A 17,581-nucleotide genomic window follows, 5' to 3' on the forward strand; every position below is an offset into this window, starting at 1 on the left:
TTTTTCAGCTATTTACTTACTGCATCATACACTATTTCCAGTGGCTGTGATTCTATTCTAAGCCTCTGATCTGCTTTCTCATCCAAAGGATTAGTCTCAAACATTATGCTTAACAGTGAGGTACTCTTGTCTGAATAGACAGTTCGAGAAGATAGGAGACGGGGTGTACACTTTTCTCGGGCCATGCCTGTAACTTCAAGTGAGGTAATCTGTGTTTCAAATCTGTAAAGAAAGGCAAAAAGCATATGCAGATGTAATATCCATCTGGCTAGGAACAATTAGATGGCAAGAGTGTAAGGAATGAGTTGGAGGAAAAGAAAAAAAACAAACACCAAAACCACCAAACACCAACAATGTACCCATACCCTACCTCAACTACCTCAACTAAATCGCTTAGTCTAAGGATCTAACACGTATATCCATGCGTTAACTGTTTTCTATTTCATTACGTTTTGTGTCTACTAGTCAGCCCTGAGTAAAGAGAAAAAGGAGTCTGATGTATTCACCTCATGCACTTTTCATTAGGACAGGTGTCAGGGCAGGAGGAGACATGCAAACAGAAATTCTGTAGTATGAGCTCAGAAATTAGATGGCAAAATTTATAATGGGGAACAGAAGTAGAGCAGAGAGGAAAGCATTCCAGTGCAGAGAAATAAAAGAAACACCACAGGAGGAGCACAAGATTAATAGCCTCATTACTCTGAAGAAGTATTTTTTAGGTCTTGGATTTATCTTTTTTCCAATACCCTGTCCACCTCTATAGCACTACTCTGAGGAAGTATTTTACAGGTCTTGGATTTTTTGTTTCAAATCCCTGTCCACTTCTATATCAGCTCTTAGCTGAAGATCTTTATCTCCCACCACTCAAAGGAAAACCTTTCACTGTAAAAATATAGCATTTTCTCTTTTTTTCTCAGTATGATAGCATCGTAAGAGCCATTTAGATACATAGAGGGAAAAACATAAAATCTGCAAGCAAAGTGTGAAAAAAAATTATGCATTAAAGTTCAGCAAGATCAACAGTATCTTAATATCATAGACAGATTATATTAACATGCCCTAAAGTACAGGGGACAAGGTTTAAAACAGGAAGGCTGTCCTCCCCAGAACTTTTAAGTCATTACATTTGAAATGAAAATAAAGTATCTCATATAGAAATTTAACAGCTCAACTGAAAACTCAAGAACTTTTCAGCCATGTTAAATGCCTACACACAAGCTGTTGCAAGATCACCATGCTCAGATTAAGTTCCAAAAGGAGTAATAGTTATTTTCCAAGCAAGAAACAAGTCAGTAATTGGATTGCTTGTACATAACAATGACAAATTGAAAAGAAAAAAAATTAAGAAAAAAAAGATCTGTTATGACACAGAAATTCTGAAGATGGAGAGGACTTAATCTTGGAAACAGTATCCATTCACTTTGCCCATCAGTTGTAGGATGATTCTGCTCCTAAACTGCAAATGAAACAACAGTGAAAAACGAAGACTTAAGACATCCATTAGCTGTCACCAACATTTCACGAGGAGCAAGGTAGAGACAGTTCACCTTATTGCTTGTGCGCCTGGTCGCTGGGTAAATACTGTAGTCAAGCCAATTAACGCAAATTCTACCAGCTCAGGAGTTTGCTTGTTTTCTCTTATTGATATAGACATGCTGAGTAACTTCACAGAGAGCTTCATGGCTTCATACTAATATGCAGGGAAAACAATAACAGTGGATTATATGTTAATATACATTTTGATACAGTTTATGAAGAGATGAAAACCGTAAATACCAGTTTGATGCTATTTTTCTAATGTTATAGTCTTCTATCATAGCTGGTGTAAAAGTCATTCCCAAATAGTTATTACAGAGAAGCATGGTTAGACTAAGAATAGACTATGTTTGCAAACATACGTCTTTGATGTCTCTCCACCACATTTTGAGACAACGGGCTTACAACCTTCCATTTTACCATGCATGGTATCTCACATATAAATGTGATTTCCGAATGGTTCAAAAATCTTCCTCTCTACAGTTCTTGAATCATCTCTTTCTTCATATATCCACCTACTCTACCTCATCTACTATCATTCATACTTAAGACTCCATTGAATCACTTCGTGAACTTGAGAGGTTTCTGAATATTGTAAGAGTATACATGATTGCTTTATAGCTTAACCAATTTAACCAATTAACTGATTTTATTCTAGCTTGAGCAAGCAAAATGTTATTCTGAACTTTTTTCAGAATATCCAAAGTAAGCTCTATAACCACTCTTCCGAAACCGCTACTAAGGATGCTGCTGTGCACAAAGCCAGCAGGCAGTAACTTAAAAGTGTCAGTACCGCATTCAAATACACAGAGACAGAGTTTCAAGTAATTTTGAACATGATTTTGTATTATCTTTTTTATAAGCCAATAAGGCTATCAATTGTTTAGTATCAGTCAGTTATGACTTACTGATTTTGGAAGGGTTGGATCCACAGCTGTTTCACTATATCCAATCGCTGCATAAAGTTTAGCCTTTTCTTCACGTGTCATCAGCTCTTCAAGACCTGTCACATTGCAAGAGGTTAGTTTAACTCATTATAGTTACCTGAAAAAAACAAATACTGTTATATATTTTGCCGTGCTTGGTAGCCGTGGAAGTAGGGGTGAAGCAATACCTCTGAAGTTTACAGCAAAGTTGCTACCTTGCTAACAACAGAAGCAACCTTTCTGATTTACTGCCCTTGTTCCACAACCTTTACTAGATGCCCTATACTGAAGTGAATCAAACACTAATACACTGCATAAAATAGCCGAATTATAAAATGAATGGAAGTAAAATTGTTTACATTCCATTAACTGCTACTGTTTTCTAGCACTTTCTTCAAATGCCCATACACAATATATGATGCAGACAAACGTGAAAGCTGGGACAGAAAAAAGCACAAATTGAAGACAGTTCAGAAAGATACATGGGAGGAATTGCAAGATACCTCTGTAATACACAAATAACAACTTCAGCAGCCAAAAAAAAAAAAAGGCTAAGAGAAACTGTAAACATCAGTAATCCAAACACCCAAATATTAAACAAATCCAAAGTTCCATTGCTAGGGATCTATTATTCTAGTAAGTAATTTCCAGTAATAGAAAAAATACCAAAAAGTGAACATACTTGAACCCTTCACTTCTTGTTTTTGTTCATCCTTTTTTTCACCTGACCAGCTCCACATCCAACTAAACCAGCCACTAGAATTTTCATCATCTTGTTTTACTCCTGGTCTGTAGATCTTTAATCCAGCCTTAGTTGCCTGAAATTTAAAAAGTACTCAAGTAAGTAATTTTCTTCATGCTCCTTTCTTCATTTTCCTACAAAAAATACAGGATCAAGATACGCTTTAACACATCAAAACATCATTAGACAACCATTGAAAAGGCATTGTTATTTTTTAATCTTTCTTCTATTTTTTCAAGTACACAGGGCATCACTAGACCAATTCATAAGAATATCTTATAATCAAAAAGAGCAAGCAAAAGCTAACTGATTTTAAGTCAATAAATGTTTCTTACATAGCAGATTTTCTCTCTGGCTCTCATCATGAAAAAAAAAATCCGCAACACTATATAGTGCTTTACATTACAACAACGCACTGAAAAAGGAATCATTAAAAATGTAAACAACTAAATACCCAGCACAGGCCACATTTTAAATTATCACTATATTTTTATTTCAACAAAGATATCTGAAGCAATAATATTAATTAAAAAATCGTTACACTTGTAATTTAGTATTTATTCTAAGGAATATAGAAAACACTTCAATAACTAGGGGATGTCCCATGCAATGCCAGTGGTCATTCCAACACGGGGTGCTCAAAAAACCCACAAACTACATCCAGATTTGACCACTGAAATTTTGCCATAAGGGACAGCAAACAACAATCAAGCAATCTAGGAGACAGAGATGTTCTCAAAATTGCAGTGGACCACACAAACTTACCATTTTTTGTCATAACTAATATGAGTTGAAAAGATATAAACACTTGGAGATAAGCTCTGAATTTAGAGATGGTCTAGTGAATGTAATACCCAAAGTGAGACGGGGATCCCTCAATTAAGGAAAACAGCTGGCCATACATCAGAACTTGTTAGGGATTTGTCATTTCCATCCACTTCTAGGCCAATGGAAGGCAGGGCTCACCAAAAAAACATAAAAGCTTCTGAACTGATACTATATACTACATCTACTACCTCAGAGCAATGATGAGGAATGTCAGCTAAACAAAAAAAGGCCTCAAAAAGTTTGATCAAAATTCTCCACAGTCCTTTTTATTAAGGGACACCAAGTCATCAAGCAGACGTGAACAGTCCAAGGAAAGAATGGACAGAGCCTTACAAAAAAAGGATTGTTGAATTTATGAAATTAGAGGTTTCTAGGACACAAAGGAGTTAGCATCGCAGGACAGCTACCATGAAGAAAAAGAAAAGTGATGCTTAAAACTATGATTCTTAACACGTCTAGGACAGCAGCTGGCACTAGAGTTCAAGCTAAGAAAGGCTACAGACAGAAGGGACAGGTACTGTATTTCTGCAAGGATGAAGAAAACATTTTTGAGTATAGCAACTAAATAAACATCTAGAAGAAATCCTGCTGACCTTTCCCCATCTTCTTTTTACAATGGTTTGGTAATTAATGCAGTCATAGTCAGCAGAAAGACTACTCAGCAAGGTAAACTTTTTCAACTAAAAGAAAGGAAAAATCCTGTATTCTGATTAAGGTGAATTGTCTAAAAAGTCTTCTCTGGATTGAAAGCACAAAATCTTTTAAGCTATCCAATACAGACATCAGATGCTTAGCTCACTGAGGCTGGTGTTTGGTACTTAGGGAACTAGTGATAGAGATTAAAAAGTGGCTTAACATCTGGAATATAAAGTTCTCACTACAATGTTCCCACTATAAAATTCCCTGAAAATCATACGGGACTGTGTTCATAAATGTGAGAAAAGCAAGCCCTGAAATTCAGCTCTAAGGTATGTTTTTAAGAACCAAAACAGCTTAAGAGTAGGGCCCTTTATATGGCTTTACTCAGTCCACAACTAAACAGGGCTCTTTAAATCCCTAGCAGACTTAAGGCTGTCAGGATACCAAGTTATTAGTAGATTTGCATCTTACAAGTCCTTTGAGACCTTTTTCAGAGGTATGAGCTAGTAACGACAAGATAGATGAGTTCTGACAGATAGATGGAGGTAGAACAGTTTAGAATCACTGTGACATGATTTCCAATACCTGGAAATAAATTCAGAGTTAGCTGGCATATCTTTCAAGATGCTTTTCTAACACTTTTCAAATGCAAGGCTTAAAGACCCAGAAAAATTAAAATTCGTCTGCTTAAAACCTACTTCTAAGCACTACAGGCACCTATCTTAAAACTCAGGACTGGGAAGTGGTCAGGAATGCAATATCACACCACCTTTTGTAAGCACCATGGTCACACTGGAGAAAAGAATAAAAATAGACAGAAAATTCTTTGGAATCTCACTCACCTTGCAAAAAATACAAGGAAAAAGATAAAACCAAAAGAAACTATGCAGTACAAGATAAAAACATTCCAAAATTAATTAACAAAAAGCAAGCAAACAAAACAAACAAACAAAAAAAACCCCTCTCATGAAAATCACTCCAATTCAGCCTAACAATTGATAAGGAGGAATGTGTGTTCTGGCACTGTAGAAGTCTGAATAATGATCATACAAACATCAGAATATGGGTGTACATACAGACAATTAGAAGGAAAAAAAAAAAATCACATTTATGGATTCCTGTTTAATGTTTTATTTTAGAAGCGCTATATCTATCACCAGAACAACTGTGTTCACACCACAATTAATATATTGCACACATAAAAAAATCAAATTCCTTTCAAGCACTGACATAAGAAATGATTGACATCTATGAAGTTTAATTATCAAGACATTATTTCATATTCTAAACCTCATATTCTGCTTACTCTTAATCATACTGATTATTAATGAAGACCGCTCCATAAATTTCAGAAAACCTATATAGGTTTTGCTTCAGACTCCTGAAATGATGTTCAGACACTACCTTGAAAACTAAGCAGTGCATTGGCAAAAAAAAATAAAAATAAAGAAAAAAGCCTACCAAATTAAGTGTAACTACTCAACTCGCATTATCTTGCCTAATTGTGATTATCTACTTAAATGTATGCTGCATTTGCTGTATTCCAAAGCTTGCAAATAGCAACAAAGAGTCAACAGTCTACATACACAAGCGATCAGTCTACATTACAGCCTATCAAGAAGGAAAGGAATAAACTAATAATCTAGGATATAGGGTGGAGGACAAAGTCCTGAAGCTTTGGGTATAACTGCTTCCAGTTTGACTTATTTTATCATGCTCTGACCCTATTTTCCATGGTAGATCTTCCTCACCAGAAGTGAAAAGAAATCTATCCCAGATCACTCATTCTGAAAAAGCAGTATATGGAACTATTTAATCTTTGCTTAATTACAAGCTGACACTAACTATGCCTTATAGTAGCAAATTAAAAATGCAAAAAAAATAGAAAGCCTGTATGAGGCACAATTTAATCACTAAACCTCGAATGTATATGCCCAAAATCTCCACAACCTCAGACAGCAGTTATTCTTAGACTCACTTAAATGATGAAATTTTACCTCAACTTCTGCTTGTTGCCTTGCTAGAGTGATGTTAAAAATATCCAAGGCCTTTTCGAATTCCTAGAAAGGAGGTGAGAAATTATTTTTTGACAAATACACTTGGTTAGATTTCACAGCTCAAATTTACAAGAAATGACAGCAAATAACTCTTTCAGTGCAACTCAAGTTAATTTGATCAAGCTGAAAATTTAAAATAAACCTGGAAAAGAAAAGCAGTTCAAGTTTTTATTCACTGAAGCTATTAATTTAAAAAATTACCTAACATATTTGTTAATACTATTCACAGAGAAAGGTACTGATGAAGTTGCTAGTCTGGCAACTGAAAATTTTATTTTAACTTAGCATCGACTTAGGAACATGCAAACATTTGAGTTTAAGAAAACAGTAAGATGAATAATATTTAAGCCTTCAGTGGAAAATAGCTAACCTCTAAGAATTTTAAGATTTCTTCACTAGGTTTTTTAGATGTTATCTTGGTTTTATACATATCTTTATAGTTCTTCACTTGTTTCCTATGGTGTCGAATATGTTCCCAAGACCACATTTGGAGCTTGGGTTGAACGTTTACTTCAAGGATGCCATAAATGACATATTTCCACCTAAAAGCAAAGAAAAATTGGTATAGTTTAGATTTCTTTTGCTATATTTAAAAGACACCAAGAGCTATGCAGAGTCCCATTAAATGCAACTTCAAGCTGTGAAAGAGCTTAATCGCTTCTTAAAAATCACAATTCTGATCAGTGGAGGAACCTTAGGATTGTGTTATTTTTCCACACAAAGTTGACAGGTTGCTATTTCCTAAAATTAAAAATTTACCCTGCACAAAAAGTGGCCATAAATATGTACATATGTGTGTGTGTGAATAACCAAACCGTATTTGTAGGAACTTTCTGAAAAAAATTAAATCTCTGCAATATGAGTTGAAAAGGTTTGCCTATTTCTAGGTTCTTGTAATTGTACCTAACGTAGAATGGCATCTCCTCCATTAAAACAGAGTAAAGACAGTAAAACACTCTCAGGCTTAAGTTTCTCGTAATGGTCTTTAAAAGAGTATATTCAGGATTTCAAATACTGTGTCCTCACCTTTGGTTTGAGGTTCTTGCTATTTTTTTTTAATTCCCCTACTTTAACAACAAACAAAAGCAAAAGAGAAAACTTTGTTTCAAAAGGAAATGAGTTCTAACCTCCTTAAGTAAGAAACAAACCCCTGGCAATTATTTCACACGAGTAACTAATAAATTATTTTCAAAGTCTGAAGTGCCATACCATGTCTTGGCATTGTTGTGCAACGGAACATCAGGTCTATATTTCCTATAAGGCAGATTTCGGGTCATCATATCAATAGACTCAAGAAGCTCCATAACACTGAAGTACTAAAAAAGAAAACAAACCAAAACCAACCAAACAACAAAAACATCAAAATAAGTGCTGACTTTCTGAGATCAGTGATTCAAGCTTCTCCTTAAAAACAACTGACAAAGGAAAAAGAAGTCTAAGTGGTAAATCAATTCTGTATACTTATTATACAATCTCAGATTGCTTTTTTTTATTATTCTTGCAAACTAACTTTTCTGTCACATTACATATAACTTCAGAAAAACAATTTGTACCTGTGGCTTATTGAATTCAACAGTAATATCCTGTAAATTTACATCTAAATCCATTTTTGGTGATGAAAAGTCAACATCAGATCGAGGATTCATAAGTAGTTTGGCTTTAGCTGAAATTGGGCGGAATACTAGAAAACAGAAGTTGACATAAAAAAGTGCAATTAAATTACTTAAGACTGGCATAAATGATACATAAAACTTACCAGCTCAAGTTATGCCAAATTATTAGCATTTTAAAATACTAGACTTCATAAGGACTTCATCAACACAGCTTAAAAATATATGATATATAGTGAACTTCCAGTTTAATTCTGAAAACATTTGTGGAACAAATGTTTGTGGAATATTTCACAAAATGTCCTGTATTGCAGGAAGGATGTTTCTATTAATAGTTTATATCTGTAGCAAAACTGATTTTTTTGGCTGATATAAGCTATTTATATTACAAGAAACTCCAAACATAGCACTTATTTCACCATAATAACTCTTATTCCAAAAGGATTTTTTAAATGTTACTATGTTTTACACTGTTTCATTAATTGTTGTCACAACAGTAGATAAAATCTAACATCCCACACCTCTAAATCCAAGCCCAAGTAAGCAAAACATCATTATGGATTCCATATAAAGCGAAGCACATCCCATGAAAAATATTCAGAGCAAAAGTATTTTATTTGTTCTACAATTTGGAAACATCAGGCATTCAATACAGCCTTCAGACGCTACATTTAATTCAATTCTCCACACGTTTCAGTGAGTCAACAATAAGAATTTGTGTAAATGTAATTTTTATCAAATAAAATTCCTTTGATTTCAACAGAAATATAGACCATCAGCATACCACATATTCTAAATTCACTGAAAGGTTCATATAAGTGGAAACAGATATTTTTTTGCACAATGAAAACATATTTATACCAATTTACCCTTTTTCTATTTTAACCCCTTATAATTTGTGAATCGTATTTTACTCTTATCTACACATTATATATGGCAGCATTTCTATTAATTTTCTTCCTGTATTAGCTTCCTAAATTTAATTTTTCATCCTTCCTATAGGTGAATATTATGTCTGCATTTAGATAAAACTACAGAAGCAGACTTTGTGTCTAATACCCTTCTATCAATATCTCAATCTAACAAGTTGCTCTAAAAGAGCCAGAACTTTCATTTACTATAGAATATCAGCATGAAGTAATTCTTTAAATATCTGCATCTCTGACTTCACTGCTGAATTACAAGAGCATAAATCTTGAGTCCTGCAATTTTGCATGCAACTGTTTTGAAATTCATATAAAGACCTAGACAACTGATGATATTTAAGTACTTTCTTGTGAAAAGAGTCAAAATTAGTAATTGAAAAAGACAGATAGGAAGTCAGAAAAATTAGTAAACAGTTCTCTGGCAGTCAAATAAAGAGACAGAAAAGGCTTCTCCTTTCAGGCATAGGCAGCAAAAAAAAAAAAAAGTATAAGACTAACAGTGCTCTTTTTAACCCTAGCTGTGGCAAATGGAGGACTTGCTTACTGGAGAACAAGCCACTTTAAAGGACATTCTGCCTTGTAAACAGTTACTAAACAATCACACAGATGCACATGAGAAATAAAAAACTAGTATTTTCCATAAAATGCATAGTAAACAATCACCACGTATGAGTGGAGGCAATGTGACTAAAGTAAGCAACACCTCAAAGCAGTATTACTCAAACTTGCAATACAGCAACACTAAAAAAAAAAGTGTTGATGACATTCCAAAGTTTGTGATTACTGTTTCCATCTCTAAGGAAAAATTATACACTCCACATAAGGCAGGTCACCTCAAAAACACTCATCTATTACTGAAACCAATCTGACTCACAAAACCTACATGATACACGTCATACTGCTAAACTTCTTAAAATAAGGAATTATCAATGGGTGTGAAAAACGAGGATTTATGTATGGCATTCCATTACAATGGTGCATAATTCAAGACTCATATTTTAATCAAAGTCTTTTTAAGGCTACAGTTATAGTATAGTACTCCTTACTAAGGTTTCTGAATAAAAGCCAAAGCAACAATCTCTCGGAGCCATTAAAAGTAAAGTATACATTCATAATACAAATAAAACATCACTTACCAAAATCATAACCTTCTGGAATCACATTGTGGCTGGCAACTCCCTGTTTTAAGTTGACCTTCAAACACAATGGAGTTAAACATAAATTGCATTTTTCTTTCTTGATAAAGTTTTAAAATATAAAATATTAGAATTTTAATAAGGGTTTCAGGTAATCTCGTACTGAATAGTAAGTTGACCAGATACTGTGTGTAATTTTGTAACTGACAAAAGATTTTTTTTTTTTTAACTTCCTCAGATGGGTGTTGTACTTCCATCACAAAACCCTTAACATTTATTATTTTTCCTTAAAAAAATCCTCCAGGACATGGACATAAATGGAAGCAGAACTGAATGTGAAGCATGTTCTGTGCTTCATAGCATGAACTAGAACACTAGATACATCAGGTCATGCTTTACTTACCAATGATTCATCACAACCACCATGGTAGAACATCTCTGATTTCACATTCCAGTAAGCAAAAAGGTTATCCAGTCGTACAAGCTGAAAATACAACAGAACATATGTATTAATACCTATGAATTTCTGATTAATAAACTGGATTTCACGAAGTTTGAATGCTCATCACAAACTACATATGCTTTTATCTCAGAGCCTATGCAGTAATTGCTTTCTTGATCTCACTTTCTATAGAAGAAACTCTAATTCAGTTTGTTTTATTAACAATTCTTTCTTTAGCATACAGGTTACACTGTACCTTGTAGAACAACTTGGCAGTTTCATCATGTAAACATGGATTCCAATTCTTATCTGAGGTCTGAAATGAAAATTTAATAAAGTTACTCCAGTATCTGTAATACACCAACACTTTATCACAAATGAAACAAAATAGGAAAAGGAGAGGAACATCATCAGAATTAAACTCCACTGTAATGGTATTCCATCTTCTGATTTATGATAATTAAGCCAGAAACTTGATAAGTCTGCTTTCCCTCCAAAAATACACACATGTACATGCAGTGACCGGCAGGTTGCAAACAAGAACCAGAAGATTCTTTAAAATTCTGTTTCCAGTATTGCAAATGGTCTTCCTTTACACTCATTTCATTTTTAAGCAGGCTCTCTGGAAAGAGATAAACACGGGACTAGAATTCTTTTATAATTCTGGAAGTATCATCTTGTTTCTGCTGGGCTCAAACTACAATATGCTACTATGCTTTTTCAAGGCTAATATGCATTTCCAGAATAATGCTGTAAGAATACCAAAGCTTTAGTTCACTATACAAAACTATTTAGGGGAAGGGGCTGGCAAAAACCTGGCAATGTGCTAGGAACGAGGCTTCATAAGACATATTTTTTTAAGATTATCTGTTACATAGCAAGAATTACTGAGCCAGAGCAACTCAGCAGAATCAACATATTGCTGCTATTAGGTAGTCTTCCAGAAAATAAAAAAAATAAAGTACATAGTCTGTGATGACTACTATTAGCACTTTAAAGTGGAGCTTGCAGATCACAGAACAGCTCCAGCTTGAAACAAGATGCCATTCTCCTTTTTTTACCCCTTCCCAATCTCAAGTATTAACTCTCTTTCTTGGGACTCATGGCACTAAAATATTCACAGAGCAAACAGAGCACATCTAGTGCTTGCCATCTACAAAGTGCAACAGGCAGATGAATACAAACTTCCTTGAAAAGGCCTGTTTTAACACTAGCACTTTAATGGCACCCGAACCACAATATTTACACTGGATTTGATAAAACCAAGTAGTTACCTTTGTGCATTGCCCAAGATTATAGGCACACTTTCATTAGAGAGCACGTTACCAGACAGCACAGTAACACATAACCTAACGGTATACATCAATGCGCTTTTTGGATGAAAAAATAAAATTACCTGCAAACTTAGATTCTGAAGTGAAATCCCAAATGACAAAGGGTTATTCCGATTTGTGATCTAACAGAGCAGGAGGGAAATACCAAAAGAGGATTATCTTATGCTCTAAATTCAGATTTGGAAGTAAACAACCAACAGTAAAGAAGAAATATATATAGTAAAGGTCTGACAATTACATCGTCTTTGTAGACAACCATATGCTTGTAAGTGTATTTATGCTTTGGTACAAGCTTTTTATCAGTTTGGGGTTTTTGTTTTGGTTGAAGTTTTGTTTTGGTTTGTTTTTTTGTTGTTGGGGAGGGGCGGTGGGGAGTGAGTTTAAGATCATAAAATTTCCAAAACTTTGCTAGGATTCTCTCAGAGTGGAAAGCAACTAGCAGAAAAGAAATTAGATAGGTTCCTAATTTCATGTTATAGGGCAAAACCCCTTATTCCAAGATATACAAAAGTACTTACATCATCTTCATAGCGAATATGGATGTTGGAAATTTTCACCTGAAGATTTTTGATGACCTGAGTGACTAGTTTTTCTACAAAAGTGTCTTGTTTCTCTTCTTTTACTTTATCTAAGTTAAAAGAAAAGAATTTACTATTTTGTTTGCATTTTTGAAACTATGCTAGAGAAAACAATAACATAATAAAGTATCATAGATATTTAAATTTTCTACTACACTGTACTCTAGTTGTATAAAACCATGTTCTTTCAGTACAATCTATAACATTTATATTCTCACGCTAGACTTTTCAGCCTTATTATCTGCTGCATGAAGACTCACATTGTTCAAAAGTGTGTCTTGTACCCACCAATACTCAAGGTGGTGAATACATATTTCTTGAAAGTACTAAAGAGAAATTTAGCATAGTAAGATTTAACATGTACCAAAGAACAAATTCAAGAGAATCTTTGAAATGGTGCAACCATAATAATTATTTACTACCAGAAACAAAGCTAAATTGTTTCTTATGAAATAAGAGGAAAGAAAATGTCAGGCAACATATGACACAAGTAAGTAGAATTACAAAAGCTTTATTTATATCAGATAGCATCAATGTTTGAACCTTTTTATTTTGCAGATGCCTGTTCTGGAATATTGATGGCAGCCACACCTAAAAATCTGTAACTTAACAGGTTTTTAAGTATCAAGAGAAAATCAGGAATCTAAAAACTGACCACTCTAGCATCTTTCTGGATTAAAATAAAGAAATAAACAGATGCAATTTCATTAGCTTTTCCCATGCTTACCTTGGTCAGCTATTTTCTGCTTTGCTTCCTCTATCCTTTGCAATTCCCTTTGTCTTGCTTCCAAGAGCTGCCTTGCTTCTTTTTCAGCGTCATATTTTATGCCTAAATACACAATATAAAAATGTATGATAAAAACCCCCTAATTTTTACGTTTTCTTCGTAGTTATATAACAGCACAAAATTCGGTGACAAAGTGTAAACTACTGAAAGATATCTCATTCTTGTTATCTAATCGTATTTGCTAGGAGTGTATACTAGGAATAATGTTCATGAAAACAAGATCAATCCATTCCAGATACTTCTGAAATCCCATCCATCTACTTCCACTTTTTTCTCTGTAATAACTTACTGGCTGTAGGCACAATAAGCAAATAAACACCATCAAGAACTGCCTCAACAGGTTGAGTATAAAGGTTTTGCCATGGAATCTGTAGGTTAAGTTGACCTACAAACATAAAAGAAAAAGGTTGAGGTAAACAGTTAAATAGTCAAAAAAATATATATATAATCTACATTAACCACAAGATCTCTTATTCCAATTATTATACTGGAAAGAAAAAAACAGTGCATCCAAGGCACTTTGCTGTTTTTCTTTCACACAGCACACAAAAGAAGATGAGGCACATCTTTCCATGAGCAGAAATATTAAGCCTACAGGTCCTCTTCTTAGTCCCTTGACTTATATTCCCCCTTCTTAACAGCAAACTCTCCCTCCTTGCAAATCCACTGCAGCACACTTATAGACGTAAAAAAACCAAGGGCACCTCCTAAGTGATGACTCAGCAAAATAATCCCAAATCCAGATTTTTTGACACTTCTTTTTCTGTGGAAGATAGTCTTAAAAGTAATATGTATGTTTTGTGAAAATGGAGACCCTGAGGTTACAGCATCTCACATTCTTCACACAAGCACTAATTTCAATAAACCATGCAACCAGTCACAGGAAAATACGTATTTCCTAGGCAGATTTAAGGTAAACGCAATGACTTTAGACTTAGCTTGCTTTAAGAAATCACTAAGTTCTACAAATAATCAACTTGCAATGAGAAAACTTTTCACATTAGCAGAACAAGGAAGGAGGATAGAAAGGGAAGTGGAGGCAAAATCATTTGTGGAGGCTTGCTAAGGCAAGGGATGAGATATAGTCCTGCTCAGTTGCTCATTTTTGTTGTCTAGAGTTCTTTTCTCATTAATATTGAAGTAATTAGACAAACCCCAGAAAATTTTAACATTACAATCTAGGCTCAAAAAAAGGATCTTTTTCAAACAGGGTTTTTTTTCCACAAAAGACAAACATCACAGTGTAAAAAGTATGTAAATCAAGGAAACTAGGAAACTACTTGCTTAGAATGACAATAGCCACTTGCAAGGAAAGAAAGTATGTTTATTAACTCCTGCATAGTTGTATGAAAAAATGTAACTTACCAATATGTCCTGCTTTAACTTTAAATGGCACATCCAACTGACTCTGAAAGAAAGTGATTTAGAACACTTAAACTCATTTCAGCAACTTGTGAAATGCCCCCATATACGTAAAAAACATTATCATAATCTTAATAAGAGATTTACCTTTCAACCACTGAACAAAAGAAACATTCAATATACTGGAACAAGCAAATATTTGATTACTGATTTAGATAGTTAATCCATGCTAGGTAAATACATTTCCAAGAGGAAATTACTAGCTTCATGAGCTATAGGGAAAAAAAAAAAGTCTAAGTATTGCTTTTGATCTAAACACATTCTTTTAGCAATTTGCCAAGAGTTTTGGTGGTGGGTTTTTTTTGGGGGGGGAGGGGAGAAGCTAAACAAAGGCAGCATACACCTTCACCTTTAAATTTAATCTCAGACAATCCACACAAACATAGAAAAACAAAATAGTAAGCTTTCACACAAAAGATAGTGCTTCCTAAAATAAGAACTGAAAAACCCACATACAATCCAAAATACCGTTCAAGGATCATTTTTGCAACAGCTTTATTTTTATTTTCACTAACGTACCAGTGCATTTTCTTTTATTTCAAGATTCTTCAGTGCTACGGCTCCTAAAAGCAAAGAAGTGAATAAGTAAAACTACAATAATCAAAGTAGTAGTTCTGCACACTGAACATCCCCAACTCTGAGTCAGTGGTCCCTGCCTTGTGGTTCTTCAATGCTTTTCTGTAGAAGATATCCACAACCTGCACCTCAGATATCCATGAAAGATGATTAAGAACACACTGTTCATTTGTGCTACAAAATAATACCTGAGATCTTCTCATGGAGTTTCCATGTACATGGAGAAGAACTTATGATTCCTCAAAGTTAAAATCTTGGCTATTATTGTCACATTTTGTAAGGACTCATTTTAAAACCAAAAGCTTGCTTCTTTTTCCTCAACCATCTGCTTCTTATGCTTGTGGAAATCTAGCAACATTAAATTTAGAATGAATTTTTAGCCCTCAAAGGATCTTACATTTGCAAGTTATATTTATAGGCTTATAAAAGTTCAAAGGAAGCATTTCTATAAATCTGATTTCTAGACGTCTTAAGACAACAATGAATTCAGTACCCTGTAAACACAGGAAATTTTAATTGCAGGATATGTTCTTACAACATAATTGACATCAGACACTTGCCATAACAAAGGAACATTGGAAGGGACCAGGAAACTCAGAATTTGGAAATCTGTGCATAGTCCCAAGCAATGTCTTCTACAAATTCTACAAGAGTGATGGAACACCTGCAATGGTTGCCTTTGAATTAGTTTTATACGTGTTAACACATGCACATGGAAGAGACATCTCATACAGTTAAGCAGAGGCATAAGTAAGATCCAGGAAACCAGAAGATTACATGCCTGGAAAGGAATACAATTTGAGATTGCAAACGAAGATTTGACTGAACCAATAATGCTTTCCTTTCAGGGACACAAATTAGAAATGACCAAGTACGTGGGGAGACAGGAGCTATAACTGCACGAACACATTTCTTGCAGTTGAATCACGCTGGTGGCATTTAACTTCCATTCAAAGTACCACCAATTTTACAAAACTGGACCCTAATCACAAAAAGGCAGTCATGAAAATCACAGAACATGTTGGGTTGGAAGGGACCATTAAAGTCCCCCTGCAGTGAGCAGGGACATCTTTAACTAGATCAGGTTGCTCAGAGCCCCATCAAGCCTGACCTTGAATGTTTCCGGGGACACAGCCCCCACCATCTCTCTGGGCAACCTGTTCCACTGTCTCACCACCCACACAGGAAAGATCTTCCTAACTTTTTCTCTAAATCTACCCTGCTGTAGTTTAAAATCATTGCTGTATGCCTGTGTAAGCAGTCCCTCCCCAGCTTTCCTGTAGGTCCCCTTCACGTACTGGAAGGCTGCTATAAGGTTTTCCTGGAGCCTTCTCTTTTCCAGGCTGAAAAACCTCAACTCTCTCAGCCTGTCCTCCTAAGAAACATGCTCCGTCCCTCTGATCATTTTTGTGGCTTTCCCCTGGACCTGCTCCAACAGGTCCATGTTTCTCTTGTGCTGAGAGCTCCAGAGCTGGATGCAGTACTCCAGGTGAGGGCTCACGAGAGCAGAGCAGAGGGGCAGAACCACCTCTCTGAACATGCTGGCCACACTTCTCTTCATGCAGCCCAGGATGCGACTGGCTCTCTGGGCTGCAAGCACACATTTGGGGCTCATGTCCAGCTTTTCACCCACCAGTATCCCCAAGCCCTTTTCCACAGAGCTGCTCTCAATCACATCATCCCCTAGCCTGTACTGACAACGAGGATTGCCCCGAACCAGGTGCAGGACTTTGCACTCGACCCTGTTGAACCCCATGAGGTTTTCACACAGGCCCACTACTCCAGCTTGTCCAGGTCCCTCTGATGACATCCCACCCCTCTGACATATCAACCGCACCACTCAGCTTGGTGTCATCTGCAAACCTGCTGAAGGTGTGCTCAATCCCTCTGTCTATATCATTGGTGAAGATACGAAACAGCACTGGTTCCAGCACAGACCTCTGAGGGGGACCTCTTGTCACCCATCTCTATCTGGACAACAAGTCATTGGCCACTTCCCTCCGGGTGCAACCACTCAGCTAATTCCTTGCAATGCACCCATC

At 35.4% G+C, this 17,581-nt stretch overlaps 1 protein-coding gene across 1 annotated transcript in view; it reads right to left on the bottom strand.

Annotated features, from left to right (window-relative positions):
• Positions 1-17,349, bottom strand: part of VPS13A (vacuolar protein sorting 13 homolog A (S. cerevisiae)) — a gene marked incomplete at its 3' end in the record, with an annotated part of 57,646 nt that extends 40,297 nt beyond the window's left edge. The window contains exons 1-18 of the mRNA XM_009866430.1: positions 17,202-17,349; positions 15,483-15,526; positions 14,907-14,949; positions 13,831-13,926; positions 13,482-13,583; positions 12,695-12,804; positions 12,239-12,298; positions 11,099-11,158; positions 10,804-10,884; positions 10,401-10,458; positions 8,282-8,409; positions 7,938-8,044; positions 7,099-7,270; positions 6,669-6,731; positions 3,145-3,280; positions 2,445-2,539; positions 1,548-1,690; positions 21-222 (exon numbers count right to left, since the gene is read on the bottom strand). Coding sequence (XP_009864732.1) covers positions 21-222; positions 1,548-1,690; positions 2,445-2,539; positions 3,145-3,280; positions 6,669-6,731; positions 7,099-7,270; positions 7,938-8,044; positions 8,282-8,409; positions 10,401-10,458; positions 10,804-10,884; positions 11,099-11,158; positions 12,239-12,298; positions 12,695-12,804; positions 13,482-13,583; positions 13,831-13,926; positions 14,907-14,949; positions 15,483-15,526; positions 17,202-17,349 — 1,848 coding nt within the window. The remainder of the gene's footprint in view (positions 1-20; positions 223-1,547; positions 1,691-2,444; positions 2,540-3,144; positions 3,281-6,668; positions 6,732-7,098; positions 7,271-7,937; positions 8,045-8,281; positions 8,410-10,400; positions 10,459-10,803; positions 10,885-11,098; positions 11,159-12,238; positions 12,299-12,694; positions 12,805-13,481; positions 13,584-13,830; positions 13,927-14,906; positions 14,950-15,482; positions 15,527-17,201) is intronic.
• Positions 17,350-17,581: the final 232 nt, after the last annotated feature.

The sequence above is a fragment of the Apaloderma vittatum genome, unplaced genomic scaffold, assembly GCF_000703405.1.
Source record: "Apaloderma vittatum isolate BGI_N311 unplaced genomic scaffold, ASM70340v1 scaffold32363, whole genome shotgun sequence".
Taxonomy (NCBI): Eukaryota; Metazoa; Chordata; class Aves; order Trogoniformes; family Trogonidae; genus Apaloderma; species Apaloderma vittatum.